This window comes from Ursus arctos, unplaced genomic scaffold (genome assembly GCF_023065955.2).
Source record: "Ursus arctos isolate Adak ecotype North America unplaced genomic scaffold, UrsArc2.0 scaffold_4, whole genome shotgun sequence".
Taxonomy (NCBI): domain Eukaryota; kingdom Metazoa; phylum Chordata; class Mammalia; order Carnivora; family Ursidae; genus Ursus; species Ursus arctos.
The window spans coordinates 29110220-29137451 of NW_026623056.1; the positions used below are offsets into that span (position 1 = coordinate 29110220).

Genomic DNA, 27232 nt, shown 5'->3' on the forward strand with positions numbered 1-27232 from the left:
TATCCTCTTTGAGGTTCACAGCACCATAGCTCTGAGACTAGCTGCTCTCCTAGTCCTCAGACAGAACTGTGAAAGGGATCAGACAGAGGAATGGACGGAAAGGGCTCTCCGAAGCCGAATACACTAGGGAAATGGACCGGTTCCACACATACATGCAGCCCATGATGCACGGGTTTAGTACACACATGTACACATGCATGAGAACAGACACATCGATCGCAATGCATAAGACTAGACAAATCAAAGGCATATGAAAAAAATCACCCTTCCTAGCTTTACCTCACAGGATTCTTGTTCAATAAAATGAGATCATGGCTACCAAAATTGTTCATCTGCTTTATAATGCTCTGCCAAAGTTACGGGCTCGTGCTATAACACAGGCTCCAGGCTGTGGTGAGGAAAGCACAGGCTCTAGAGGCCGCAAGCCCAGATTCAGTCCTCACTCTGACCCACAGGGGCCCGTGGCCTTGGACAAGCACCACCGGGAGCCCCAGCTGCCTCCTGTCGAGTGGACTTAATAATCCCTGCCCTGCTCACTTCGTGGCTTGCTGTCAAGTAGGCCTGTGCACGTGAATGTGCTCTGTGACCAGAAACATGCTGCGTGAGTGGCCGTTAATCCTGAAAGGACACGCGAGAAGTGCTAAGCGCTGACTGGGGCCCAGGCCCAGCTGGGGAGAGTAGAGGGTAGGGGCACAAGAGGCTGGGGCAACAGCAAGGAGGCAAAGAGGATGAGTTCTGATTTGGGCGTTAAAAGCAGGAACCCAGCCAGGCAGGTGGGAGGCCTGTATTCTCTAAGCAGGAGAGTCTATACGAAAGTGGCAGGGGGAGGTGACGTGTCATAGACGGGAACCAAAAGGAAACATACTGAGCTGCTCAGAGAGTAAGGGGTGGTGAGACCTCCAAAGAGATCATTATAATAGTACAATTACAGGTGTTCAGATGTTTAGATTCTATAGGGCCCTAAAGCTTGCAATAAATGGGCACATTCATTATCTTGCGGCTTCTTGGCTTCTTATACAACGTAAGAAGTCAGAGGACAAGGGCAAAATCATCAGCAGGCTTTCTGACCCCCAGTCCTGTCCGCCTGTGTTTGTCTTAGAAGCAACTGTGCCTGAGCTCACGCCATCTGTTTCTGAAGGGAGCATAAGGCCCATGGTCAGGAGCCCCTCCTTCTGTCATTCCGAGAGCTCCCAACTCCACCCTGTCCTCTGGCCTATTGGGCAGAGACCCCACCATCACACAGACACCCCAGTCAGGAACAGAGCATAAGGCCTGTACGTGACCCTCTGCATTAGGCACTGGCTGAGGACTTCGCTGTTGGAAGTGTATGCCTGTTCTCTATGACTGCTCCTCTCCATCTGTTTTCCATCAGCTTCCAGAAGGAAGAGAATGATTCCTGACCATTTTGCATGGTACCTATGTCAGCGTCACACTCACTAGGAATCACAGAGATGATGCCAAAACCACCTGAGTTGCTTCGCTGATGAGTGCCAGAGAAGTCACAGAGGCCTAGAGAGGGTGCGTGCTCTGGCGTGCGTGAGGCATCCCACCCACCTCCACTGGGCCCCGCTTGCTTCTTCTCCTCTTTGATGGGTCTTGAAATCAGGGCAGGGAGGCTGGGCTAGAGTCAGGCTAGTGAGGGCGTGCATGGCCGCCAGGGGTTCTTGGTCACACGGCTAGCTAGCTAGGGTCCTCTCCGAAATCCACGGCGTTTGAGTCTGTAGAACAGGCATCAGCCACGTCACGGCCTCCCCCGTCACAGAATAGCCTTCAGCCCTTAGGCATCAGGCAAGGCTGGCAGGTGCGAGCAGGGGTCATCGCCACAGACCCAGCCCACACAGAACAAAACCTGCCAAGCTTATGAAGAGTATATGGAGAGAAAACACAAAACCATCACAAAATTCTAGAGCTGACAGAGCTCCTAGAGTGACCCCCTTAATTACACAGATGTGGCAGCTGAAGGCTAGAGAGATTAAGTGACTGTCTGCCATTTGGAATTTTTTTCAGAAGCCAGTAACACTAGGGTTTCCTCGATAGGCAGACAACACTCGTGTATTATACATTAGTAAAGATGCACTGGGGGAAGAAGGCAAAGAGGCTGTCTCGTTAGTATGCAACAGGAGGACTCAAAACATCTCCTGTGCATGTTTGGAATCGACGTGATTCATTTCCAACAGAAAAACGTGCCAGGGCTATATCAAGGTAAGTTCCCATTGTTTAATTGGACAACTGGTGGAGGGGGGGAACCCTCTCCAATTGAAGTAATTCCCTCAGGCCCCAGGGCTGGCCTGGGACTTGCTGATGAGATTATTTCTGTCGGGGATCTGGCAGAGGTCCCAGTGCTCGGTGATTTTAGGATAGAGCAAGTCCCTGCGGGCAGACATCATTAGCACTATCAAGTCCTATTTATACAGCACCTGGGCACAGGCATGGTGCTGAGGGCTTGCTCAAGGCCCCGTGACACTTCATCTGAGGGGCCAGTGCCCTTGACAGGGACAGGAAACTAGATATTGATTCCAACAGAAAGGAGGCAATGGTGTGGAAGATTCTAAATGAATGTAAGGTTTTTGACAGGATTTTCCTTCTTATGTTGGTTTAGGTTGATACGGAGGGAGTTGTATTTTCTGGGCAGCAAGGACTGGTGGAAAGGTCGTATGTGGGTAATGGAGAGCAGAGGGGGATAGTGACACACACAATGATCTAGAGAGTTCTAGATCCCACAAAGCCAACCATTTTTGCCGACTGGGGCTCTAGCATTCAGGGTTCAGCCCGAGATCAGAAGCCAAATAACGCAGTACTCCATAATAGCTGTTTCTCCACATAACCAAATATGCCATAATTCTTAATGAACATGCTATTTATTTTCTGTTGAAGGTTATTAATTTTTGTGTCTATATTACTTATGAATTGCTGAATAGCATCATGAATAATACATAATTGTTTGACACATCAGAGCTTTCCATTTACTCTTTCATTCTAAGCTCAAGTTGGGTATGGAACAGGCATTTTCCTATCAGACAGATGGAGAGACTGAAGCTCACACAAGACCACAGAGCTGGCTGTGGCTGAGCCAAGACCAGGACAGGACTTATCTCACATCTAGTCGAGGGCATTTCCCACTGGAAAGCACTGCCCATGCTGACCTGGCCTCGCTGGGCTCCCCCAGGGAGGGAGGCGCTGACCTGAGCTGCTGGATAAGGTCTTCGCCTTCCTTGATGACATTGAGCGTGGCATCCAGAGTGGCGGTCTGCTGCTGCTGGAACTGCTTGATCAGTTCCTGGACCGCATCCACTGAGTCCGCACAAACGTCCTCCAGCATCTCCTTCTGAAGGTCTTCCATCCATGTCCACAACTGCAGGGAAGAAAGCAGAGACCCCACTCAGGGCAGACAGAAGAGGCCAGGGCAGGGGCCAGGGCAACAAAGTCAGATGGGCATCCCATCTAGCCTCCACCAGTCAGTGCGATGTCAGACTGTGCTTCTCGCCAGCATACTTATGTTTATATTCATTACTCATCTCTCCTAAGTTCACGCCATCAACGTTTCCATTCCGTAAGGATGAGAACCACCCTTGGCTTACCTACCCTGCGGTTCAGGGAAACTTGTAATTATAGAGCAGGGGGATCACTCGTCTTGGAGAGACCAGGAAGAACAGAGGATTGGTGAGGGACACACATTATTTCATCTTTCAGAAAGGAGGGCTCTGCACACTCCAGGCCGCTAGATGCTGTTTCCTAGAAATGAATCATGACTTTGGAAACACACAAAAAAGAATGGCATGCTTGATAAGAACCAAATGAAGATTAATTTTAAAAATATGTGTTATGCTAAATTATTTTGTTCTTTTCAGGGCTGCTAGGTTGGTTAGAAGGTTGAATGTTAAGAATGTAGCTTATCTTAATTTCAATGTAAGTATGAGCCTTTTCCCCCATGATATTCAAGGCACTGAAATGCAGTCAGGGTGATATTATGGGTCAGGCAACTTTAAAAGAGCTAAGTATAATGTTTTGAACAGAATAAGCACTGGAAATGATGAGGAGCTGGACTGAATTACTGCAAACTCATGTAATGATAGCTCTCCCTCATACTGAAACTAGGTATCCAGTGGTCTGCCACAGGGCTCTACTTGTAATACTCATATTGAGCATGCCCATAAAATGATGAAGGGAAAGAAGAGTTTGATGCTTGCTTAGAAATAAGGAAACTTCACTTGGCTAGCCAGAAAGATAAGTTCAGGGCCTACCAGGAAAAACACAACAACAACAACAACACAGTACAGAGAGAAAATGGATAGACAGAATCAGACGTGGATTTTGGCCCCTATTCTTTTAACTAGTGATGACTTTGAGTAAATCACTCCACCCTTGGCTCTCTATGACTTCATGTGTAAAACAGGTTAAAGAAAGCATTAAGTAAAATAAAGGTTAATTACCTTCTGGTTTTAACATTCCTGCAATCTTCTACGTTAAAAACATGGATAAACATCCACTTCAGGAATATTATTTCATAATTAATTAAATTAGGTAAATAATTAGGTAAATAAATTAGGTAAATAAATTAGGATATGGCCTTTGTAATTAGGGATAAGAAAAGCAACAATAGAGACAAAAACAGTCTTCATATTTCAGACAAGTTATTCTTTGTTCTTTAGGTAGGAGAGGCTCCAGATATGGCAGAAGAGGTTGAGTTAACAAGATTAACAAGCCCTAGAGGCAGCATGTAAGGAGGGATATAAACAATGTCCTTCTTGGACAGGTGAGAAACTCTCTGAGCCTCAGTTTCCTAATCTACAAAATGGGTATAAGATCTGCTCTGCTCATCAAAGATTATGGGAATTAAATTACTTACTTATTATTAATGCTTTAAGTAAACATAAAATTATTAATAAGTCCTTGGCATTGTGATGATTGCTATAAGGAATACAAATTATTATTATTCAGTGTTCTTGTCATTTAGCAGCTTACGATCTAGTTGTAATTCAGTTTATTTCCTTTACAAAAAACCTTTTTTTGTTGTTAAAACACAAAATAAGGGGCGCCTGGGTGGCTCAGTCAGTTAAGTGTCTGCCTTCAGCTCAGGTCATGATCCCAGCGTTCTGGGATCAAGCCCCGCATTGGGCTCCCTGCTCAGCGAAGAGTCCACTTCTCCCTCTATCTGCTGCTCCCACTGCTTTCTCTCTCTCTCTTTCTCTCTCTGACAAATAAATAAATAAAATCTTTAAAAAAAACACAAAACAAGTTTTCCAGACCATAGAAGATGGAATACATACTCCTACATATTATGAATGTATTTATTTCAAATTGGTTTGAAACCAGGGAGTTCAGGATATTGGTCGCTGTTGCTTCACGTTATTTCATGATGCCATTTTGTCTAGAGAGAAAAACCATGTTTTACAGGTGCTGAAGTCCTTGGGTAAAAGATAATGGGTTCTCTGAAAAATTGTTGTACAGAGAGGCAATAGCACATAGCGGTTAAGAGTTTCAAGCCCCAGGTTCTACCACGTATCAGCTAGACAACCTTGGGCATATAACCTACACTCTCGGCACCTTGGTTTTCCTTGTCAGTAAGGTTGGGATAATAATAGTGTTTACCCCCACAGAGTTATAAATACTACTAGTAAGTTGATACATACGTGTGTGTGTGTCTGTGTGTACATATACACAAATAAGTGAGCTGTATCTATATCTATCAATATAGATATTTGTATCTATATATATCATTTAGAAATAGTGCTTAGCATATAGGACATACTAGATAATATATTTAAAAGATACTGTTGATGCAAGCCACTTGCAGTTCCCACTAGAAGGCAGCAGGAAAGTTTGAAGTACTTCCTCAGTTTGGAATTAGTAAAAGATCAACATTGGATTTGGTCCTTCAGGCTGCCAGGTTGAGCTGGGCCTCTTTTTGCTGTTTTTGCTGCTTTGTCCCAGGATGTCTAAGGAAAGCCTAGGGACTGGAAAGTCTAGATATTTCTAAAGGAAAGAAAGAAGGAAGGAAAGGAGAGGAGAGAGAAGAAGAGAGGAAAGGAAAGGAAGAAGGAAAGGAAAAGAAAGGAAAATGAAAGGAAGGGAAAAGAGGATGTGAAGAGAGAGACAAAAACTGCAGACACGAAGCAAGTTATGCAAGAGAAGGAAAAGAAACTTGATGTCTTGAGGGAGAACAGGCACTGAGACAGAAGACTGATCAGGGTAAGGCTGGTGCTTGCTGTTATAGGAATGAGAAATAGAAAAGAGGCTTATAGGGATATTGAGAATTTTATTTGATTTAAGATAATTTTGTTCTCAGTACCATCCTTAAGCTATTTTAATGGCTTCATAGCTTAAAGGTCCTTTTTTGTTGTTGTTCCACACCCAGCTCCCAGCAGAGCCCAATGTGGGGCTTGAACTCATGACCCTGAGATCAAAACCTGAGCTGAGATCAAGAGTTGGACACTTAACCAACTGAGACACCCAGGCGCCCCATTCCCTTATTCTCAATAAAACTTGAACACCCCTGGTGTAGGTCTAAGGAAGAAAGCATCATTTTTTCTGAGGAAATCCACCATGCCTCATGGCTCTCCCTCCTCCTGATGGTCATGCAGCTAAATAGCAGGGGCAAAGAAATGGACCACAGGAATTGCCAGATAAAATGAAATATCAGTGTTATAAACAAAGGGACTAGGGACAGACTAGGGACATCTGAGGATACACTCTGACCTCTGAAGTCAATATCATTAGAAAAATGTATCCTCCCCCCAAATAGTCTTTGTTAATGAACTGAAACTGATTTCTCACATTTCTTTTTTTTTTTTTTCAAGATTTTATTTATTTATTTGACAGAGAGAGAGACAGCCAGCAAGAGAGGGAGCACAAGCAGGGGGAGTGGGAGAGGAAGAAGCAGGCTCCCAGCAGAGCAGGGAGCCCGATGTGGGGCTCAATCCTAGGACCCTGGGATCATGCCCTGAGCTGAAGGCAGACGCTTAATGACTGAGCCACCCAGGCGCCCCAATTTTTCACATTTCTGTTCACATATTCTACTATATTATAAACAAACTCTTGTCTAAAGCAGAGTCAAAACCTACTTACTGCTAAGGAAAATCAGCCAAGCGATAAATGATGAAGGACAATACTCCATGCAGCTCAGCCCAGTGCTTAGCAGCCCAGTGGTTAGCAGGCTGGTAAGAAAAGGAAGCACTGGTCTACCTTCAAGAGGATAAAATGTTCAATGAAATTGTGAGTGATTAAAGAGAATTTGGCTTGGACATAGGGAAGGGGACTATAGCACCAAAGGCAAAGGGTTAGTGACATCTTTCTCTATTTTTCCTTCTGTTACAAAGACAAGCAGAAGGAAAGGAGCTCTTGAATGGAATTGAAATTTACTGGCGATAATTCTTGATTCTGCCCCTGTCTGGCTACTCCTTGAGCAAGGAAAACCTACTTCATTTCAACTACTTCATATTTAAACTGGCCAGTGTGTGCGTGTGTGTGCACATGTATGTGTGGGCTCTCCAGCTTGTCTCTAAAATCCCTTCCAGCTCTGACTTGCTATGGTTTCTCGTCAAAGGCTGATGTCAAGAAGAGGGTAACAAAGACATGACTCTCTAAACTGAAACACTGCAGTCACAGCTTAGACACTGAGACATCCAAAGTCCAGAAACTGTAGCACCACTTGGGAGGATAATTGTGATACCAAGTTAAGACACTATTTACAACCTAGAAAGCTTGAGTTGTGAGCCACCTGCAATCCCACAGGCCACATGCACACAGTCACCTCCTAGTGGCAGCACATTTAAATTGCAAGCTCATAATGCACCTTTTTGAATAAGGCCCTCCGAGGCATACGTAAAGTGTACAGAAAGGAACATTAGTGTCCCTAAACTATGAGTAAGGATCAAGATTCCATTTCTTAGGCTGAAATTTTCCTATCTGAATGTCCTGTGGGTTTCCTTCTGTGTATGTGTCCGTCTGACTTACCCCTGAAGAGCATGCCTAGATTGCTTGGAAAAGAATCCACATCAGAGAGCCACTTCTATTACTAATTTACTAATTATCAGGCAGCCAGTGAGACCCAGTCAAAATGGTCTCTCCCCTCAAGCTACCACAAGCAACAACTGTCAAAACTAGATAAAATCATGGAGTGTGTGAGGTAACTGGTAGCAGCAACCACGTGTTTTTTTCCTATTGTTCTCCATTTGGGGGGTCTCTCCCCTAGGGTAATCCTTCTTATCCTCTGCGTATGGAGAGTCTAACACATTAGCACTGCATCTTTTCCTTCAATCCACTGCCTCCAGAATGACTCTCATGTTTGAGCCATTTCCAGATGCTCTTCTTGGTCAAACACATCTGTACCGTGACCCATTCCTTCAGGGCTCTGCTCTTTGGTTGGCAGTGATTACTTGGTCCATGTCGACAGACACACTTAGATGGCTTTATGTGTTCTTCCTCTCAGAGAACACACGTGGTTGTGGCCCCGAATACCTGTATCCAAACAAAGGACCTAATTTGAGAAGAACATTAGCAGGGGTAAAGCTGAAGGAGCCTTTGAATGCACTACATAAAGCTGGTCCTAAGAGTGAACCAGGGAGTTCAGCAGGGGCCAGCCCATGGAGCCCATCCTGCCTGCAGAGAAAGAGGCAATGGAAAAAGGCGGGCAAGGAGGGACAAGGAAGGGAGACACTAGGAAGTCTGTAGAACTAATGAGGCTTTTGGATGAGCGGTTAGGGAAAGAGGTGGGTATTCTACTCTACCGCTTTCCCCTGCTGATGGGCTGTTCCACCGTCACAGCTGTGGCAGCAGGGTGCTGAGGCAATCGACTGCCCTATGATGTCTAACAGACACGATCTCCACAGGGTGAACCACCCTTCCCTCATTTTGAAGAGATCGTTTTTTCTTTGGCATCGACTACCAGCTTTATTTCTTAAACAAGCACCGTGACAGTTCGGCAATTGAAAGAGAGGATGAAGCAGTCTTGTTCTTGAGAGCATCATCCCTTTGGAAGATTGATTTAGTTGTGATCCTACAGTGGGTGGGGAGAGGAACGTGTGTACATGTGAATGTCTGAGGTGTTTGTGGGATGTGTGTGTGTGTGTGTGTGTGTGCGCGCGCGTGCGTGTGCGTGCATGCCTGTTTGAGTAGAAAATAGCACGGAAGAAGGATTTCACAAGTTTAGAAACAAATAGAAATGGGCATTTAATTAAGCTGTGTAATAAAGAGTCGAGGTTGATTATCTTGGCCACATTCTTTAGTTAATTTGACTCTCATATTATTACTACAAAAATATCCAAAAATGGATGTTTTGAAAGCCCAGCAATTGCAGCATTTCCATGGAAACGCAGCGAGGAAAGAGAATTCTGTCTGGACAATCTCTGTGGAGCAGATGACACTTGCTACAAATGCCTTCTCCTTGGACAAAGAAAATGAGGACTTGGGTAAATTCTTCTCCCTACATCCTCCCTAGCTTTCCAGACCAGCAACATGCCAGCTGCCCTCCAGTCCCCAGGCAAAAGGAAGCTATTTGAAATTTCAGCACAATATATACTAATAGCTGAGACTCTGCAAGCATAGAAGGTCCTAAGCACATGTTTGTCACCTCTCTTTATAGTGTAGCTCTTCTCTCCAACTGGGATGACAAATTTCATTTTTGTAATATAACATTATTGGGATTGTTAGGGATTTTCAGTCAAACACATCATTGAAGGAAAGTTATAAAACCAAAGAATGTGAAAGAAAATTAAATCGCCCATACATTTAACTTCTTTGTATACTTCTTTCTAGTCTTTATTCTATGTGCGAAGCAGAATTGTGGTCATGCTGGATATACAGTGTTTTATGTATCATCCTACAAGCCCTTTCCCATGCTATTCATGATCTTTGACAATGCAATTTATAAGGACTGTATAGTATTTCGCTAGCTAGATGCACTCTGATTTGTTTAATGAATCATTCAACATGGAATATTTAGTTTCTAATTATTCAAATTATGCAGAACACTGCAATAAAATAGTTAGAAGGTTTTAACCTTTCAGACTCCCATGGTCACCAAGAATTCATGAAGCAGGGCCAAAAGGATTAAACAGACCCTTCAATCTGTAGAAGAAATAGGCCTGGAGGGTATCTTTCTCATATCTTCCTCCTGTTTCCTCTCTGATCCTAATTAGAGTAAATCTTTTGACGTAGAAAGTGGGAAAAAGTAAAATTATGAACTTCGGCCTGGGGAGTCACAGGAAGCCTAGGTTACATCATTTATGAAGACGGATGTTCAGTTCCTGCTCAGAAATCTCCTGTACAGGGGGGCTCTATCTAATTCCTTCAAAATTATATCCCACAACAACATTCTATTACACAGTGGCATTAATGCAAAAACTCAGCAAATGATTGCATGCAGACAGAAAGGAAGAAAGAAAGTCAAGAGGAGGGGCGCCTGGGTGGCTCAGTTGGTTTAGCGTCTGACTCTTGATCTCAGCCCAGGTCTTGATTTCAGGATCATGAGTTCAAGCCCCACGATGGGCTCCACACTGGGTGTGGAGCCTACTTTAAAAAAAAAAAAAAGGAAGGAAGGAAGGAAGGAAGGAAGGAAGGAAGGAAGGAAGGAAGAAGAAATTAGCCATAACTATGCAGGAAGGATCTATGACTGTGTTTATCAGCATCTGTCTCCCACACCCACAACCTGGCAACACTTTGCCTTTCTCAGCTAAGATCTACCCTCCCCAACAAGGCCCTGCTTTGAGGGTTGAAAACATAAAGAAGAAAAAGAAGAGTAAGGAAAAGGAAGAAGAGCAGAGGAGGGGAGAAGATGCCAGAGGAAAACAGGAGGGGAGAGTGTGGAACAGCAGAGGCAAGCCCGAGCAGTCTTCGGAAAACAGGGAAAATCTTCACTGGGTGAGAAGCTCCATAACTTAGGCTCTTTTGTGAGCCTGAGTTTCCCCGTTAGAAAATATGTTTAAGAAAATCTAGATCATGAGATTATCGTGACGATTCCATGTGTATCTAAAAAAAAAAATACTATCTATTATACATTGAGTGCTTACAATGAACCATATCTTAGGTCAGGTAAGTCACCTGTATAACTTCAGACATAATTACTATTATTTATTATTGTTATTATCACCATCGAATTAAGAAGAGGAGAAGAAAAAGAAAGGAATCTCGAACATTAGAACTATAAGGGGTCTCAGGGCCACTGAGTACAACTGCACAATTTTAGAGATGAGGCAACCCAGGGCCAGGGACACAGTGATCTGCATAAGCCCACATGGTTCTATGGCAGCAGAAATCTGGACTAGAATCACAGCCTTCTAGTTCCATGCACAGAATGTGGGAGATACAGCTAAACTAACCTCATCCATCACCTCCCTGGGCAGTGAGCACCCCCACAGCCCTCACGGGAAACAGGACTCGTGTTCATTCATGCTCCATTCCATCACCCACAGGCTCATAATTAAAAGAGAATACACAAGCCTTTGGTTTCTGAAACCATTATTAAGAATCGGGTGAGCCACAAGCAAGCAGACAACCAGGCAGGAAAGCCTGGATTAAAGCTAATCCCCTTGCTTTACAGACACTCATCAGAGAGCGGCTGTGGGTCCCACAACAGAGGAAGCAGAGCTATCTTCAGGGAGCTCGCCGGGCCTTCATCTGCCTGGGGAATCTCAGTTTAGAAAACATTATCTTTTCGTGTTTTTCTCTGATAGGCACTGCAATGATTTGCATTCATTCCCACCAAGTGTCAGAAAAGCCCGTGAAGTAGTAACAACCAGGCTTCTTAATGCATTTCAAATATCAAAAATCAACTCAATTAAGTAGGGTTAATTTTTTTTTCCTGAGAAGCAATCAAACTTTAATTAATACTCCATTAAAATGAATTCCTGGGGGAACACAAGCATGCATACACCTAATGAGTTCATCTGCCAAGGGTGTTATTACAGAAGATGCTAAATGTGCCTCCTTGCTGGCCACTTACTCAATTTCAGAGTGCCCCATGTTAATCAGAAATGAAAAGCAATTGCAGGTTTGCAACCCTCCTCCTCTCTGTGAGCTCCTCCGCCCTGCCAACAGTGTAACCCAATCCATCCTCCCCTCTCCCGTCTCCACTTTGTGAATGATTCTTGGGGGCCAGATTTAAGCCCAGCTGGCTTCCTCCTGTGTGCAGGGTACCCCAGTCCCCCTTCCCTCGCTGGCCGCCACTTCACCATCAGGCAAGTGGAGAACCAACTCACTTTAACATCATCACCCTCTGGTAGACCTCATTAAGAAGGTTTAATCCTCTGTTTTAAAAAGATAAAAGAAAAACACAGAACACATTTGCAAACTCTGTATGCTTCTTGCTGGTAGCAAAGATGATCAAAGTTCTGCAGGACTGATTTCTGACAGGAAACAGCAACCAAGAGAAAGTGGGTCTGGGGTGGGAAGAGAGTCTGTGATTTTACATTTCCTCTTGCCACGACTACTTCTACACCAGGGATCCCCAAATTTCTCCAGCTGCAGACTGAATGCCCTACCAGACTCCCTCAATGACCTGCCTCTGTGGCCCTCTCCTCACTAGAGATGAGAAGGGGAAAATTTTGTTCCGTTCTGGTTGAGATCTAAATACAGATTATCAGGAGCCAACTGTTAGTATCATCACTGCGCGGAGGCTACTAACCCTAAGACCACCCGGGTCCCTGGGCATAGCAGCCAATGCTCCCTTCCCACCAGCTTGCCTTACCTCTTTGGTGTGTGTGTGGAAGGAGACAGACATGTCCAGGAGAAGCTTCCGCTGTTCCACCCTGCGCACGAAGTCCTGGATGCGTACCTCCAGGTGTCGAGCTGCCTTGTAGATCTCCTCGGGGTCACATTCCCCCGTCTGAGCCAGCTGCTCTGCGGCTTCTAGGAGCTTGTCTGCATTGGTGTAGGTATTCTGCCAGCAGCAACAGTGAGGGAAAGTCAACTCGCAGTCACTGACCGAGCTTCGCGCCTTCCCCCAGCCCACCCGGGGCTGCCCAGAGCTGGAGAGCAGGGCGTAGGCGCTGAGCCCACAGCTCCCTGATCCGGCTCGGAGGAGCAGAGCGCCTGGCTCTCCTGGCGCCTCTCAGCGAGCTAGCAGCCTGCCTGGCAGCTTGGCATAAGTGGGCACTAGCTAGGTGCCTCCTCCGTCCCTGGGATTTCTCAGAGGTGGGGTGTCCCTGGAAAGAAGCGAGGAGGCATGCGAGAACCCCCGTCCCCATGCGCTGTGACTCCCCACCCTTGCGAAGACCCATTCCTGCCTTCGCATCTCTGGCTGTAACTGCCAGAGTCAGAAATACCTCATCCACAAAGATCGGCTGTGTTTCTCTGTGAGAACACCCGGGAAACAATCACTGGGAGACGTGTTCGACTCCCCCCCTCCAAGTTCCCTGTAACTACTGGTGTTTATCTTTTGCAACAGAGCTATCTCTTTGCAGGGGAAGGGGTCAGCAATTCCAGGGAGCTGACAGAAGGAAGCAGCCACAGTCAGAGTGAGGAGATGCAGGCTATTCCCTGAACACCCACTGAAGGCTTAATGTTTGCAGGAAGGCTTGGGAGGAGCCCAGTGATTTTATCCTAACTTACTGCCTGACACGCACATTGCCACATACACACACACACACACACACACACACACACACACACGCTCCTCCAACCCCTGTCTCTACACACCACGGTATTCTCTAGAGCATTTAACAAGGCAACCAGCTTGTAAGTATTATTCATCAGGATGGGAGTCACCGCCTTTGTAAGAGCTGTGCCATGGATTCAACTCTTCCTCAGTAGGCTTCCCTTAAAAAAGATCTGATATTCCCTGATTTAGAACTGGTGACTCAAGTGTCTATCATATTTCTTAATATCCCTACAGTCATACAATGCCCTATGGATTGGTAAACAAGCGGGTAGTGGTGAGGATGCAAATCTGGCAGCAGAAAAGTATTAAATGCAAAGTGAGTGAGAACTGAAATGGATTTATGAGCAATGACTTTGCCCATGGAGAAGTGGCCTTTAGTGTCCATGGAGTTTTCATTTTTTTCTTTTGTTTTTTTTTTTTGGTTTGTTTGTTTGTTTGTTTTTTGGACTCACCTGAAGATCTGGGCATTAAAGATTGAATTGTACTCCCTGCCCCCAACCTGCAAATTCCCATGTTGAAGTCCTAACCCCCAGAACCTCAGAATGGGACCTTATTTGGAAACCGAGTCATTGCAGATGTAATTAGTTCAGACGAAGTCCTACTGGAGTAGAGTGGGTTCCTAATCTAACATGACTGGTGTCCTCACAAAAAGAATGCCATGTGAAGATGAAGCAGAGACTGGGGGATGTATCTACCAGACAAGGAATGATAAACATTGCCAGCAAACCACTAGAGTTAAGAGAGGCATGGAACAGAATCTCCCACATACTCTCACCAAGAACGAATCTTGGACTTCTAGGCTCCAGAACTGAGAGACAATAAACCTCTGTGTTCACGCTACCCAATTTGTGGTGCCCTGTTATAGCAGCCCCAGGAAACTAATACACTGGGGTAGAAACTTTCAGAGGCTTGACACAGACTCTTGATCATACTGAGGAAGATGAGCAGGTCTTCAGGAAACACTTGTCATGGTTTTCAGAAATACTTAGAGAGGCCCCAGCGGATCCTTAAGGAATGCTGTCTGAAAAACAATGGCCTACGGCAAATGCTGTCCCAGTGCAGGTGAGTAGGGTGGTGGTGGGACTTGAAAAGGAGGAAAAATCCTTTGGCCCCACTTAAGAAATCCATGGAAACACAGGATCCTGTGTGAGGAAAGAGGCTTTGCCCCTGACTCAACTAAGGGTGCATTGATTCTGAAAAGCAAATGAAGAAAGTACTCAGAATCATGATGGAAATAACAAGAAAGATGGGAAATGAAGGGCAGGAAAAACCTCCTGGACTGTGGGCCAGGTTGAGGAAGGCTCTTCTGGGGTTGTCCACAATTTCTAGTAAATATACCCAGAGCAGATGGGAGAGTTTTTTCAGAAAGTCCTCATAACTTCTACTTTAAACCCTAGGGAATTTCAGGAAACCCCAAAGAAACCCAGAGGTTGTGACCTTATATTTTCTAAGGTTTTTCTGTGGCAAAACCGAAGCAAGCCTATTTGGAAAGCTAAGTTTGGGACCAATAAGATATTAAAAAAAAAAAAAAAAGCAAAACTAAAGGCAAAACTGAAGGACCTACTGCATATGAATGGACAACTTATCCCAGTTTGTCTGGGACTCTCCTGATTTTAACACTAGAAGTCCCATCAGTTCTGAGCAAGTTGGGATGGCTGATCACCCTAAGACATACCTAATGCTATACAAGTCTCTCAGGAGTACAGATACACATACAATGTATGCTGCCTCCAAAGATTATTATATAAACATTCTTGAAAGAAATAATATGGCAACACATAAAGCTGGGCAAGTAACAAAATAATAATTAAAGCCTAAAGTTTCTTGACATGATATCAATGCTAAGAAAATGGATAAAAACTGAGAATAAAAATAGTCAGTAATTATTGAATAATTTTCACATGCCAAGGACAATCTAAAGATTTATATATATATTAACTTCTCAATCTTCAAAATAACCCTATGAAGTCAATACCCATTTTACAGATGAAGACACTGAGGCATGAATAATTTCTGGCCAAGGTCACAGGTTTCATAAGTGAAAGAACCGTGACTAAAATCTTTTCTGCCTTCAGAGAACAAGCTCCAAACTATTACACTATTGTGTCAGATGAAGAAGGGCCTTGGCATGTCATGCTGAGGTGTTTCACCCCAGACGCAGTGGGAAGCCACTGAACAGTTCTAATTAGAAGACATACGTGGTGGGTGTATGGTATATAGAGATAATGCCTTGCCTCTATACAGAGTGAAGGCAGAAGCTTAAGGATGGGCAGGATTTAGCAGAGAAAGAAGAGGGCTTCTCATTGACATGACTCACTTTTCTTTATGCCCATGGTACTCTATGTTTATTCATTCCATGGCCATTATCATCCTTATAGTAACAATGTGCTTCCATGGGTATCTCCCTACTGAGCTCCTTAAATGTAAGTTCCATGTTTCATTCATCTTTGGTTCTTCATGCCAGGAACCATGGCTAGTATACAATAGTCACTTACTAAATGTTCACTGAATGAACAAGGCACAGAGATGGGAATGGGCATGGTATGTTTGGATAAGTTGAGGCAACCTGAATAAATTAGACAGTGGTAGGAAATCATACTGAATAAGGCAAAAAAGAGTTAGAGAATAGATTTTATTAAGAGAAAGGGATAATAAAGACAGATAGGAGGATACGGGGGTCAAGGCTAAAAGCTGGGCTCCCTGCTTTACCTGCTGCCCAGCCCTCCTCCCTATCACTACCAGAAAGAGATTCTAAAATTTAGATCCAGTCACACCTTTCTTCTACTTAAAACCTTTCAGTGGCTTCCCACTGCCTTTGGGGTAAAATACCTTAGCATGGCATGCAAGGCCCTTCTTCACCTGACACTTGATTTTTCTCAACAGCTTCGACCCCATTTATCCCCTACAACCTATGAAATAAACTGCTTACACTTCCAGAAACTCATTGCACTGAATCCTGCCCCTATTCTTCAGCCTGGGATGCCCTTCCTCCACTTTTTGTACATGACCAATTCTTTAAGACCCACCCTAGGCATCACTTTCCAGGAAATCCACCCTCATATCCACTTCTTACCCAAGGTTGGCCTAGATGTGCTCCTCTGAGCTCCCAGAGTGATCTATGCCAACCCCTCCTTGGTACCTGCCATATTCTAATGCAAATGTTTGCTTTTCTCATCTGCTTAGAGATAGATAATATCTTTCATCTCTTTCCCTTAGTGCCTGGAACCAAATAAATGCTCCATAAATATTTAGTGAATGAATTAATAAATTAAGGAATACATCACTCCTCATCAATCCTAATATTCAATCCTTGGCTCTCATCAACTACTTGGTACAAGACCTTACATGCTGGAATTCATATTCAATATTCAATCCCATTTGGTTTATCCTACCTCCTGGCACAGTCTTGAAATAGGAAAGTGTTTAGAGAATATCAACTAGAGTATTACCAAAGCACTGCGTGGATGCCTGTCATCACCCCAAATTGGGGCACAGATCATGACAGGCTTCTGCTCACCTTCTGACCAAATAAACAGCAGTTTCTTCCCCAGGACCGGAGTTGGACTTCGCCCTGAGTACAGTTCCTAGGCATTCCTTGGTTTCCAACCCTCCTAGCCCCTGCCTTGTACTTGACCCCTTATCAACATTACCCAATTGATATGCCAAAAATGGGTATAAGCATTGGGTTATTGATCCTTCAGCCACTGGGGCTTTCAAGCAGGGCCTGTGGTCGTCCTGAGTCAGACAATTGGGACACACAGACAGCTGCAATTTCTGTTCTTTTCTCCCTAATCCCTATGTCAACCAGGTAAAATACCCTAGATAATTCAGGCCTTCGGTCTACCTTCCATTCACTCTGCTGCAGCCCTGGCCCATTATTTTTTTGCTTTCTCCTCATGGAAGAAATAGAACAAGGATAACCTATCTCTGAAAATAGAGGTATCCCCAAAACACAGGCATGGTTTCAGACTCCCTGGGCTAAAGCAGAGGGGCAGGGGGAAAGCAAGCTTTTTGAAGGCAAGAAGTAGATGAGACAGTGACTATATCAAGGGTTGGCTATAGCATCAAGGGTTGGCTTTCTTGGTAACATGGAGTTAGCACTTTTGGCTCTATGCTCTGGGGATGAGGAACATCGAGGCCCAGGAGGCACTTTTATTATTCAAAAGAGGCAGTGTGGACTGGAGAATGTGACTACCAGTGGACCTGAAGAAATTCTTTCCTGATGACTATTTTTCCAGGCTCATATGGCTAGAACCAATGGGCAGTGAGAGGAAAGGAGAAAATGTATGTAAGCATTGAAGGAAAGAGAGACATGGAAGTACAGGGAAGGTACAGACTTATCTCTGGATTTTGACATTAGTGAATGGCAGACAAATCAAGGTGATACCCCAAACTTTACATTTGAATAGTACTTTATAGTTGACAAATAAATTTCTTTCACCATCTTTCCTTACCCAATCTGGGGAAGATATACAGAGAATGCATCTGTGTGTGAGGAAATGAGCCAAGGCTGGGGAAAGAACCACCTGAAGGAATTAAATGTAATGGCACCCACTATTCAACCAGGGCTGGGAATGGTACCTGTTTCCAGCAGTCCCACTGGAAAACCTTGTGAATCACAGGATATTAGGTAGTGTACTCAGAAGAGTCTTGCCTCAGTAGGGGTAAATAATTAACCTTAGACCTAGCACTGCTCTGGTCCTGCCTAACAAATTTTATAAGAAAGACCTGAAAAGATCAAACTTTTTTCAAGTAACTTAACTGTATCCTAGAACAAAGCTTTAGAATATTTATAGGAATATAGAAATATTCAGCAATCAACAAGGTAAAATTCACAATGTCTGATATCTAATAAAAAACTACTAGACATACAAAGGAGCCAGAAAATAAAACCTATGATGAGGAGAAAAATCAATCAAAACTGACATAGATGTTAAAACTAGCAGATAAGGGTTTTTAAATGGCTATTGTAATTGTGTTTCATATGTTCAAAAATTAAATAGAAAAACAGAAGAGACACAAAAAAGACCTTGCACTTGAAGAGATGAAAAATATACAGGATGGTATCAATAGTAGGTTAAATATTGCAGAAGAAAAGATTACTGAACTCCAAAACAGAGCAATAGAAACTATTCAAAATGAAATACTGAGAGAAAGAATTTTTTAAAATGAAGTATCAGTGAACTGTGGGACAACTTTAATAAAGCTAATACTCATGCAAGTGAAATCCCAAAAAGAGAGTGCAGGAAGTAGAAAAGATATTTGAAGAAATAATGACCCTCCTCAAATTCCAAACTTATTAAAAACCATAAATCCACAGATACAAGAAACTAAAACTTAACATAAGAAACCCAAGGAAAATTATACCAAGGCACATAAAAATTGAGTCAAACCAAGTGGGAAAAAAAAGAAAAGGAAATCTTAAAAGTGGCCAGAGGAAAAAAGACATGCTACACACACACACACACACACACACACACACACACACACACACACGTTACAAAGATTGACAGCAGACTCCGCATCAGAAACAATGCAAGCAAGAAAATGGTGGAATAAAATCTTTACTGAAAGAAGGAAAAATCCTGTCAACATAGAATTCTATGCCCACCCCAATTATTTTTCAAAAACAAAGGTGAAATCAAGACATATTGAGGCATACAAATCTGAAAGAATTCTTCACTAGCAGACTTGCATGACAAGAAATGTTAAAGGAAGTCCTTCAGGAAGAACAAAAATGGTGCCAGATGGAGATACAGATTCACACACAAGAATGAAGAACTCTAGAACTGTTAATTACATGGGAAAAAAATATAAGACTTTTTTCTTATTATTTAAATCTCTTTAAAATATAATAGTATAAAAATAACATTATAGTATGGAGTTTATAGCACATGTATAAGTAAAACATATGACAACAATAGCACAAAGGTCAGAAAGGGAGAAATGGAAGTGTACTATTATAAGGTTCTTATACTATATGTAAAGTGGCATAACATCATTTGAAGGTGAGCTGTAATAAAGTCACATACCATAAACAACCCTAAAGCAACCATTAAAGTAACAAAATAGTTATAGCTAATAAGCCAACAATGGAGATAAAATGAAATCATAAAAAATATTCAGTTCTCATCATGATAAGTGTATTCTTTAATCCACATCATATATTTCTCTCATCCCCTCCACCCACCTCCCCTTTGGTAACCATCAGTTTGTTCTCTATAGTTAAGAGACTGTTTCTTGGTTTCTCTCTCTCCCTTTTTTCTTTTCCTTTGCTTGTTAGTTTTGTTTCTTAAATTCCACATATGTGTAAAATCATATAGTATTTGTCTTTCTCTGACTGGCCTATTTTGCTTAGTATTATACTCTCTAGCTCTAGATTAAAAGCACATTAGTGCTTTCCAGGGGATACTAGGATTGAAGTGATTGCTAATGGCTACAGAGTTTCTTGTGATGAAATTGTTCCAAAATTAACTGTGATGATATTTGCACAACTCTGTGAATATACTTGCAACCATGGAGCTGGATACTTTAAAAGGGTGAATCATATATTATGTGAATATATCTCAATAAAGCTGTTTTTAAGGAAAAAAACCACTCAATTAACCCAAAACAGAAAGGAAAAGGAAGAGAGGAGGTAATAAAGAATAGATGAAACAAACAGAAAAGATATAACAGGATGATAGACAAACATATCAATAATCACATTAAATATAAGTTGTCTAAATACCATAATCAAAAGACAGAGATTGTCAGATTGGATAAAAAGGCGAGCTCCAACTATATGCTGTCTACAAGGAATGCACTTCAAATGTAAAGACACAAATAGGTTAAAAGTAAAAGGGCAGAAAAAAATATGGCATGATAACACTAATCAAAAGAAAGCCTGGAGTGGCTTTATTAATATCAGACATAATAGATTTCAGAGCAAATCATATTCCTGGGGGAAAAGAAGTTCATTTAGTAATGATAAAGGGGTCAATTCATCAAGAGGGCATCATAATCCCAAACATTTATGCATCTACTAACAAAGCTTTAAAATATGTGAAGCAAAAACTGATAAACTTTCAAGGAGAAACAGACAAATCCACAACCACAATCAGAGATTTAATGGCCCCCTCTCAATACTTAAATAGAAAAAGTAGACAGGAAATTAGTAAGGATATAGGAGATTTGAAGACTTGATCTAACCGATTTGACTGCCATTTATTAATACTCCACCCAACAATAGCAAAATGCACATTCTCTTCAAGTGTTTACAGAACATTAACCAAGATAAATCATATTCTGGGCCATAAAGCAAATCTTAACAAATTTAAAATATTTTCTCTGATCATAGTGCAATTAAATTATAAATCAATAACAGAAAGATTGCTGGAAAATCCCCAAAGAGTTGGAAACTAAAGAACAAATTTTTAAATAACCTATGGGTCAAAGAGCACAGTATATCAGGTGTCTCCAGGTGTGCTAGGCATTGTATTAGGCTCCTTATATACATTACCTCTAAACTTCAGAATCAATTTTAAGATGGGCATTGATAATTTCATTTTTCAAATGAGAAAACTTAGGCTCAGAGAGATAAAGTAGTATGTTTGAAGAATGGTCCATAGCTAGAAAATGGCAAGCCATGTTTCTGTGGCTGTCATCTCCAGGTACTTTTCATTAAACCATAGACCTCTTTAAGACTGAACGTAAAATCTTAACCTCTTCTGCTTCTCTGTTACTTTGCATTGTATTTGTTCTTATGCCTTTGATTTTTAAATTATATTATAATTATTCTTTTGCAACTGCTCTTTTTTGTTTGTTTTCTTTTGTTTTGTAACACACTTCAAAGTGCATATGGTGACTTCCAGAGAGAACTACATTCTCCTTGAAGGAAAGAGTCCTATCTTACTCATCTTTTCTACCTCAACAACTCATCAGTGTACCTAGTAGGCACAGCACTCTCCTTTCAATGGGCACTGAACCCCAAAGCTGTGCAGTCCAGGATCTTGTCAGCAGTAATGCTTGGAAATGGATATTTACCTTACCTCCTAATGTAGGTAGTCCCGGTTTAAGAATGAGTAATGACCTAAAAGTTCCTTTGTAAGCCTCTTTTTTTAAATTTTAAAAATTTATTCATTTGAGAGAGAGAAAGAGAACACAAGCAGGAAAGAGGGTCAGAGGGAGAGGGAGAAGCAGACTTCCTACTGAGCAGGGAGCCTGACGTGGGGCTCAATCCCAGAACCCTGGGATCATGACCTGAGCTGAAGGCAGAGGCTCAACCAGCTGAGCCACCCAGTTGCTCTCCTTTGTAAGCCTCTTATTTAACACTGAGAATACATTTTCCATGTAAATTGGAATTAGATTCCCAGGACAAAATAAAGAAATTCAGTTGAGCACATAATAAGTTTAAAATTCGGTACTAACATAGTACACCATGTACAATCAACCAACATTTATAACTAGGGTGATATAGGAAAATGCTTTTCAGTTTTCATCCCCGAACACCAGGCACAGATTTCTTCTCCATTTGCTGGCTCTCACAGGGGAGGAAGGGGATGGACTCTGGCAATGACAAAAAGGTGGAAACTACTTCCTGGTACCAGTGATGGGTTAACCCACCACATTACATCTGCTAGAAGGACATCTTCCTAAGGTGTCCTGAATAAAGGAGCAAACAATAGTTGCCTTCATTAGGGCAATGTGTATGTCCAAACAAGGAATGTCTAATGACTAGTCCTAATCAGATGCTCCTTACATTGGAGACTGTCTATACAAATATTCAGTCTATTAATTGAGACTAATGCCAAAAATAACTACTACAGATGTCAAAAGCGCCCAACACAAATGGCTTGGGAGTTGAGATTATCTCTGGAAACCTCAATGCTGGCTCTATCACGTATACATACACAATCACCACCCTGTCCCATTCTCACACACATCGCTACTTCTAGGAGCATTTTCTCTTCTCTACCTGAAATGCTATAGCACCTTTTCTTATTAATGATAAACGGTGTATTTCCAGAACTCCACAGTTTTAAAAAATTTTTTATAATAATTTTTTATTATATTATGTTAGTCACCATACAGTACATCCCTAGTTTTTTATGTAAAGTTCCATGATTCATTACTCGCATATAACACTCGGTGCACCATGCAATACGTGCCCTCCTTAATACCCATCACGGGCCTATCCCATTCCCTCACCCCCCTCCCCTCTGATGTCCTCAGATTGTTTCCCAGAGTCCATAGTCTCTCATGCTTCATTCCCCCTTCTGTTTACCCCCCCTTTCTTTTTTTAAGTAAAGTTTTATTTTCCTACAGTCTAATTTTTACACGTTTAAGAATGTACCTAGGTCTAGGAATTCTGAGAAAAGAATAGTTACTTTTCATTAGGGTGTTGTCTCTTTTACTGATTCCTTTTCTTTCCTTCAAATCTGCACCAGCCCTCTTCATTTACATGCTGTACTTTAAAGGAACTTAAGTGTATTTCCTCTCAGCTGCAGACTAGAAGCTGAATATCTAGTTACTCACAGGCAAAAGAGCAAAAGAATAATGAAAACTGTTAGCATGTTATCTATTATCTATCTATTTAATACAACAATAATAACAACACAGAAACAACTTATTTTTGGACCAAAAGGCAGGGTGGATCCTAGAGGCTGCCAACACAGGTTATAAGGTATGATTTGACAGAAAACATCAGGTCTAGCTTGTAAGAAAGCACTAGTCAGATTCCAGAAAATGTGGCCATGCCTAGGGGGCTGAGACAGAAAGCAAGAAAGGACTTTGTGCCTGACCCTCCCCACCTATGCTTCCAGGGCCTGGAAAGCAGCAGAAGGTAGACACAGGGCTATAGGCCAGGCCTGGGAGAGCCAAGACTGGCTTAGATAGAACACAAAGAAGATGGTGCAAACAGGAGGGAGGACTAGAGGCCAGAGGCTGGCCCAGAGCCCCAAGCTGGGACAGAGGAGAGGGTCCTAAGGAGCTGAACAAGCAGGAGATCAAAACCAGGAGAATGCCATGCAGACACAAAGCTCTGAAGACTGAGGAGGAAAGCACTTCATCCTCTCCCTGCTGAACAGGCCGCAGATGTAGCCAGCTGGCATACATATTGCTAGTAAGCAACCCACCACTCCCAGAAATTGATAGCATGCTTTTCACCCTGGCCACCCTTCCCCCTCTCTCCTTTCCCGACTCTGCTCAAATTGGCAGAATAATGAAGGGGAACATGTAAGAACAACAGAAGAAGGCGGACAAAAATATTTGAAGAGTGAACAAGGTAGACCTAAGTGTTCAGACATGGATACGTGGATTCCCCAGTTGCTGTGGCCTGTAGAAGTTCATTCTCACGTGGACGTCTGCAAGCTAAGGAAACAAGCAGGTGGAGAGACAGCATCCCCACAGAACGAAGATGAATAGGGCCACCTGCTGCAGGGTTTGGCAACTCAAGACATACTGGCGGGGGGGGGGGGGGGGAAATGTACCCAAAGCAATGTTCTCTTTCAAAAGATATAACTTTGCAGTGTTGCTGTTTTTCCTGTTTTTCATGTTCTATGTCTGGCTGCCAGTGGGAGGCAGTGGGCGTGAGAGGGAGAAGGCAGGGCTCGGGGGGAGACAAGACAGTTGGCTTGAAAATACTGCTGAAAACCTGCGGGCTTGGGGATTTACTTTTCTCTTCTTTCCCAGTCCTAAAGGGGACAGACAGGGAAAGGTTGGGCCTGACCCATGGAAATGGGGATCAGATAATGGGTTAACAGAGCAGAGGCTCTAGCCCACCCACACTTCTGCTTTGGCCCAGTTAGCACAGTGTCCCTTCAAGTCCTTCCTCCTTCTTTGTCAGATGCAGCCCTGTGGATCGAGGGCTGCCCCTGTCCGTACAAATCTGCAAGAAGCCTGCAGCCTCTGACCTAAGAGTAGACGTCACTGACCCTCTTGACTGGTGGTGCTCCTGCTCTCTTTCCACCTTCGCAGACCCTGGACTCCTACCGCACTATTCTTACCTTGGCTAACCTCCCTGGGTTGATCCACAAAAGTGTTTCTCGACAGTAGCACTATTAATATTTTGGGCCAGAAAATTCTTTGTTTGGGAGGCTGTTACAGGTTGAATTCTGTTCCTCCAAAAAGATTATGTTGAAGCCTTAATCTCTAGCACCTGAGAATGTGACCATTTTTGAAAATAGTGTCATTGCAGATATAATTTGTTAAGATGAGTTCATATTGGAACTGGGTGGTCTTTAATCCAATCTGTAACTAGTAGCCTTATAAGAAGATGGTCATGTGGCCCCAGAAACACTTTTTATGAAGATGGCATCAGAGGTGAAGAAGGAAGCCTCTGCCCTTCCCAAAGCAGGGGCTAAAGCAAAGGCTCTGAAGGCCAAGAAAGTGGAGCTGAAAGGTGTCCACAGTCACATACAAAAAAGAGATTCGCATGTCACCTACTTCTGACGGCCCAAGACACTGCATCTCTGAAGGCAGCCCAAATATCCTCAAAAGAGTGCCCCCAGGAGAAACAATTTTGACCACTATGCCATCATCAAGTTCCCCTGACTACTGAGTCAGCGTGAATAAAATAGAAGACAACAGCACACTTGCAGATGTTGAGGCCAGCAAGCACCAGATCAAACAGGCAATGAGGAAGCTCGAGGACATTGAGGTGGCCAAGGTCAATACCCTGATCAGGCCCGATGGAGACAAGAAGGCATATGTTCTACGGGCTCCTGACTATGATGCATTGGATGTTGCCCACAAAATCAGGATCATCTAAATGGAGTCCAGCTGGCTAATTCTAAATATAAGTTTTTTCACCATAAAAAAAAAAAAAAGATGGCCATGTGAAGATACAGACACAGAGAGAGCACCATGTGACATGAAGGCCAAGAATGGAATGATACAGCTACAAGCCAAGGAACACCAAAGACTGCCAGCAAACTATCAAACTCTGGGAGGGAGGCCTGGAGCAGACGCTCCCTCCCAGCCCTCAGAAGGGATCAACCCTGCTGACACCTTGATCTCAGACTTCCAGCTTCCAGAACTGAGATAATTCATTTCCGTGGTTTTAAGCCCCACCCCACCCCCGGTTTGGGCTACTTCATTGCAATAGCCCTAGGAAACGAACACGGGGGCTGTTCTTTGTACCCTCAAATGTTTAGCAGCATCCCTGGCCCATACCCACAGGATGCCAATAGCAGTCCCTTCCACAGATGTAATAACCGAAAGTGTCCCTAGACATTGCAAATGTCCCCTGGGGGGCAAAATCGCCTTCTAGTTGAGAACAACTGTTTTAGATCATAAGACCACAGAGGAAGCCCTAGTGAGGGAGACCACAGAACTTCATCAGCTTACAGTGCTTTCCTGATAATCTTTAGATGGCAGAAGCCTTGAGCAGTCATCAGTACTGTGGTTCTTACAGGACAGGGTGAGGGGGTAGGTAAAGGAGCTTGGGGAGAAAAGCAGTATCCAGGCCCTACCTCAAATTCCTCCAATCAGAATGGCCGGGGGAGGGGCAGGGGTGTATGGCAGCATATTTTTTAAAAGCTATCACTGCAGCCACTATCTAAAGTCAAAACCACTCATCTAAGGGCAGGGCTCAAAGCCTGGGCTGAAATTCTGAGGTGAGAGAAATCGAGTCTTTTGCCTTAAAATAAAACAGCTATAGTCTTTGAATGAATAGTGATGCTTCTGAAGACCAGAAAAATTTAGGAGAACGAAAGACTATAATGGATTTAATACTTTGCTTGGAAGTTTAGATATAGTAACTGTGGTTTATAAAAGCAAAAACTGGGAATAACCAAAATATTCAACAATAGGGGATTGGTTCACTACATTGTGGTACTGCCACAGGATGCAGTCATTACAATAATGTTTTGAAGACTATTTAGTGATCAGAGGAAGTGTTCTTGATGTAAGATTAAATGAAGAAGGCAGGTACACCAAAGTATGGTTTTCTCTACCTACCTACCTACCTACCTACCTACCCACCTACCTATCAATGAAACTACTACATCATGATGGCTGCCAGTTTGGGATCCATTTACAAACATTATTACATGTGGTAGATTGTGTCATTATCTCAAATTACAGATAAGAAAAGTGAGGTTTGGAAAGACTAAAAAACTTGAGTAAGCTCACAGAGCTGGTGAATGGCGGATGCTGGTCTGGAATTCACATTTGTTTCACCCCAAGCAAGATATTCTTTGCGTTCTGCTGTACTAAATAGAAATTCGCCAATAAATATTAAGAGTTTATATATAATTATTTCTGAGTGATATTAGGAATGATTTTTCTTTCCCACTGTTTTCTTGTTTTCTACATGTTCTATGGTGAACATGTATTAATTTTACAATCAGAAAACATGGAAGAGTCACTTAAAGTATAAAAATCCTATACACATTCTTTAGAAATTATTCCAAAAAATAAACAGAAATTTTTATATCTACATATATCGACTTATTTTTGTATGTGCAAGAAGAAAGATGTGCAAGATAACTGTGATTACCTTGGGAGGGAGGGAAGTAGGAGTAGAGGGATAATTAGCATTTCTATTTATATATCTTTGCAGCATTTCACTTGTTATTACAACAAATAGGAATCTCTTTCAAAATATGAAAAATACCAAACAAAAGAAATTTTAAAGGAAAAGATAAGAATCCAATA

The 27232-nt window shown here is 42.7% G+C and overlaps 1 protein-coding gene across 9 annotated transcripts in view; it reads right to left on the reverse strand.

Moving 5' to 3' along the window:
- KALRN (kalirin RhoGEF kinase) overlaps positions 1 to 27232 on the reverse strand; it is a 642459-nt gene that overhangs the window by 298840 nt on the left and 316387 nt on the right. For 7 of the 9 annotated variants that reach the window (XM_057306496.1, XM_048214817.2, XM_044382637.3 and 4 more), the window contains exons 11-12: positions 12683 to 12874; positions 3144 to 3352 (exon numbers count right to left, since the gene is read on the reverse strand). In XM_057306496.1, coding sequence (XP_057162479.1) covers positions 3144 to 3352; positions 12683 to 12874 — 401 coding nt within the window. The remainder of the gene's footprint in view (positions 1 to 3143; positions 3353 to 12682; positions 12875 to 27232) is intronic. The other 2 variants (XM_057306498.1, XM_057306497.1) reach the window with 1 other exon arrangement.